This window comes from Primulina huaijiensis, chromosome 10 (assembly GCF_012295235.1).
Source record: "Primulina huaijiensis isolate GDHJ02 chromosome 10, ASM1229523v2, whole genome shotgun sequence".
NCBI classification, from domain to species: Eukaryota; Viridiplantae; Streptophyta; class Magnoliopsida; order Lamiales; family Gesneriaceae; genus Primulina; species Primulina huaijiensis.
In genome coordinates this window covers 15,504,418-15,508,922 of record NC_133315.1, presented here as the reverse complement: position 1 = coordinate 15,508,922, position 4,505 = coordinate 15,504,418, and the positions used below count along the sequence as shown (strand labels likewise).

At 38.5% G+C, this 4,505-nt stretch overlaps 1 protein-coding gene across 1 annotated transcript; it reads left to right on the top strand.

Moving 5' to 3' along the window:
- The first annotated feature begins 2,040 nt into the window (after positions 1-2,040).
- On the top strand, positions 2,041-3,696 carry LOC140985931 (uncharacterized). Its single transcript, XM_073453874.1, has one exon. It carries the CDS (start codon positions 2,041-2,043, stop codon positions 3,694-3,696), a length of 1,656 nt encoding a protein of 551 aa, XP_073309975.1.
- The last annotated feature ends 809 nt before the right edge of the window (positions 3,697-4,505 follow it).

Below are 4,505 nucleotides of genomic sequence, written 5' to 3'. Positions count from 1 at the left end.
TTTTTTACCTGATTAAATAAATGGATAGTTAAGTATGAAGATTTTCGGGTATAGGAATGAAGACGGGTCTTAAAGAATCCTATTCATAATCGACTCGAATACCCGATTATATATAAATGTGTGTGTGTGCGGTGTGATTTTTGGGCTATGATGTTAATTCAAATATGTTTTCGTTGAATGATATTAGTTGTATGGAATGATAAAATTTATTAGTATAGAGTTGACGTTATTTTTATAAGATAATGATGTTACGATGGATTGTTTCTATTCTTTTATTATTTCTTCTATAATATTTAATTTCCTAATTTTTATATTTATTTTTCTTAATTATTCTCAGCAATTTAATAAATATTCATAACTTATTCGAAAAAATTCAAATTTGAGAAAATACAATTATATGTGGTAATATAATATTTGGATAAGATATGAATATTCAATTCTCTGACGGAGATGAAGATGAAATTAAATAACCGACGAGAATGTGAATGAAGATGAATATAATAAATAAAGACGAAAACGGATGATATAAAATTTTACCGAAACTCCTCATTGTTATCTTTAATTACATCACAAGAAAAATCGTGTGTGATTCATTATATGTCGTTTGATCAAATACCTAAGATAGGATCGAGGGTTTTTTTTTAAAATAATTTAAATTTAAAAAATTATTTCAAAAGTAATTTAAAAAAAAAGGTTGGACGCAAATACCTCAATCCGTGCTTTGTAAGCGCGGATGCTGCTAACGTGGAACAGCGTCCGTGCTTATAGAGCACAGAGCTGCGCCACGGTGGAGCGTCCGCGCTTGGACCAGCGCCCGCACTTGCAAAGCGCGGACGCTGGTCCATGTATGCAAGCACGGACCCTGTATATTACAAGTTTTTTTTAATCTTTATCGATTTTTATTGGTTGTTGAGATTATCACCTTCCACATGGCGCTGCTCCATTCGACCGCCTTTATCTCTGACCATTTCAGCTTTTTATCTTATCTCCGACATTTCACGTGAAAGCTGAAGATATGAATTTGGACGTGAACTACAATATTGTAAATCTGAATAATTTTCGCGTTTTTTCTCCTATATAATTGATAAGAAATGCAACGAATGAGTTATCAATTTTCTCGTAAATTTTCTTTCAAATTTCGTTAGCAATGTCTAACATCGTCGTACTCTTATATTTTGGTGGTCATATAGTTAGCGATAATGGATCAGCTGAATATAGCATTCCATTTGTTAGACCGATACGAGTGTTACGATCTATTAATTTGATGGAGTTAGCTGAAGTTGTGCATAAAATGTTAACAATCGATCCAGCGAATTTTTCTATAAAGATGTCAACAAAGTATTCATTCATAGAGAGAGCATCTTGGCATGAAATTCAAGTCAATCTCGTTGATGACGATGCTTTACAGTTTGTAATGCATTGTGACAATATGCATATTTTGCATCTGTACGTGGAAGAAAATTCAATTGAGCATGATGTGGATTTGGTGATCCTGAATCATATGTTCCACATGTATCCGATTCAGGTTTCTATAACCAACCCGGTACGTCTACATATGGTGGTTTCCAGGAGCAAGAATCTTATGTTCCACGGGTTACTGAAGGACTCGGTAATATGAGTTTCGATGATGTAAGTGGGTCTTGGGATCAATATATCAATGTCTCGTCGGAACAAATTAATGCTCCATATTGGCCGAATCCAACATTACATACGAGTGCTCGTTGTCCGGATCAGGCCAATAATGATGATATTTGTAGGACTGACTCTGAACCCGATATGTCATACAGCGAGTCTGAAGAAGAAGATGTGAATGTTGATGATGAAGTGAATACTTTTACAAATCCTGATGAGGGGACATCATCTCGACAACCACCGCATGACACATTACAGAGGCAGACCGTACCATTTCTTTCAAACACTTCTGAAATGCCATCTTTTTTCAACAAATTTTTTGGGGAAGAACCTGTTGATTCTGTCGATGTACCTTCTGAAGTGCAATCAAGCTATTACAATCCGGATAAGGGTTAATTATGCGTTAATATGTTATTTAAAGATAAGAATGATCTTATTGCATCTGTGAAAGATTATTCAGTCAGAGTTGTCAGGCGTGAGTACCGTGTCGAGGATAGCACACACAATTTGTGGAAGTTACGTTGTAAAAATAATTCTTCTACTGTCATTTGTCGATGGGGACTTCGCGCTTCTTTCAAGGCCAAGACTGGTTATTGGAAAATAACAAAATACGTCGAACCTCACATATGTATATCTACCTCTGTCGGTATAGACCATAAGAATTTAAACAGTGAGATGGTGGCACATACGCTATTGGGAGTTGTTCGTTGTGATCCTGCTTACGAGATTAAGTATATCATCGAAAATGTGAAAGATAAATATGGATATCAAATATCGTACAAGAAGGTATGGCGAAGTTTGAAACGTGCTATGGAAATTGCTTATGGTACATGGGAGAGCTCCGTTCAATTGCTTCCGAAATATATGTGTGCTTTGTCCCAATATAATCCGGGAACAGTTGTGGAGTGGAAGCATCTGAGAGCCAACACTGATATTTGTAAGACACTGAACTATGTTTTTTGGGCATTCAGGCCGTGTATTGATGGGTTTCGACATTGTCGGAAAATAATTAGTGTCGATGGTACACACTTGTATACCAAATACAAGCACAAAATGTTGATTGGTGTGACTATGGATGCGAACAATCAGGTTCTACCGCTAGCATTTGCTATTGTTGATGAAGAAACAACAGATTCTTTGAAATGGTTCTTGGAGAACCTAGGAAGACATGTTGTTCGTGGTGAACATGGTTTGTGTCTTATTTCTGACAGGCATAAGGGAATCGTGCGAGCAACGGAAGATCTACCATATTTTCAACCTCCTTACGGTGTGCATCGTTTTTGTTTGAGACATGTGTGTTCAAACTTTAACGCTAAGTTCAAAGACGTACATTTGAAAGATTTATGCTGGGCGGCAGGCACACAGAATCAAATCTGTAAGTTTGATTCAATAATGGAGGCAATCAAACAAAAAAACATTCTGGCGCACCGATATTTGGCCGGAATTGCTAAAGAAAAATGGAGTTTGGCTCATGACGGTGGTTGGCGTCGTGGTGTGATGACAACCAATATGTCGGAGTGTTTAAACAGTGTGTTGAAAGGTGCTCGTAGACTTCCTATATCTGCCATAGTACACTTGACACTTTTGAGGTGCATACAATATTTCATTGAACGTGTGACAAGAAGTGGTCGTATGGTTCAGGAAAATCAACTGTGGTCAGATTATGGATGTCGGAAGTATAAGAAATGGGCGAGAAAATCTAGTGAACATCGTGTTTCCAAATACGATGTACGTGATCAAACTGCTTCTGTTGCAACGGTAGGAAGACCAAGTCGTGGTCAACATATGCATGTCGTCAAGTTGTCAACGAGTGATTGTTCATGTGGTAAATGGACGATTTTCGGCATCCCATGTTCCCGTGCTATTTGCACAGCTAAGTGGCACTCCTTGGATCCCACGACACTTGTGCAGCCCTGGTATAACCTATCTGAGTACTTAGCAACGTACGAAGGCAGATTTCAACCTCTTGCAGATGAGCGATACTGGGATCCTCCAACTTTCGAATTGCGCCACAATCCGGTTAGACGTGAAAGAAGAAGAGTTGGTAGAGAAAGAACAACTTGAATTAAAAATGAGATGGATACACCGGGTTTAAGAGACAGACAACAACGCTGAAGTCTTTTTTTAATCTGTATTAACGTATGATTTGTAATCAATTTAAGTGTTAGAAAAATGTAGTTGACAAAACTTTCCTCTCATCTCATTCAATGTTTTTTTTTTTTGTAAATTGTAGCGCCGCGGCGCTAATTTGCGCCCCATTTGCGCAAATATGGCGCCGCGGCGCTCACGCACAAGCACCTCGGCGCCAGACTTGCGCAAATGGGGTGCCGAGGCGCTTGTGTGTTAGCGCCTCGACGCCATATTTGCGCAAATGTGGCGCCGAGGCGTTAATTTGTTAGCGCCGCGGCGCCAGATTTGCGAAAAAAAGGCGCCGCGGCGCTAACACACAAGTGCCTCTGCGCTTGTCCCCAGAAAAAATAGCGCCACGGCGCTACACCACTTACTTTAAAAAAAAAAAAAAAATTCCCTCACCTCCTCCTTCAAACCCCAATATCCTCTCCCAATTTCTCCTCCCACTAAAAATCAAACGATTTCAACAAATCGCTCACGGTCGAGTTGCAATACATTTTCAGTTCATATATCAGGTAACATTATTTGTGTTGTTAATCATTCATCAATTTCATTTTAAAATGTGAATTAACAATGTTATAGAGTTTGTGCATATAACGTGTTCGATGTAATGCTTCAATTAGGAAGTTGTTAATAAAAAGTGGTTTTTTGACAAGTTCTAGGTTATTAGCGCGATTTCAACCATGCCGCCAAGGAAGAAAGGCAAGCAAGTTCAGTCTGGGGCTGGTCAGTCGTCGCATGAT

Coding starts and splice junctions, on each gene's coding strand:
- LOC140985931 (XM_073453874.1), top strand. CDS start 2,041: ATGTTATTTAAAGATAAGAATGATCTTATTGCATCTGTGAAAGATTAT.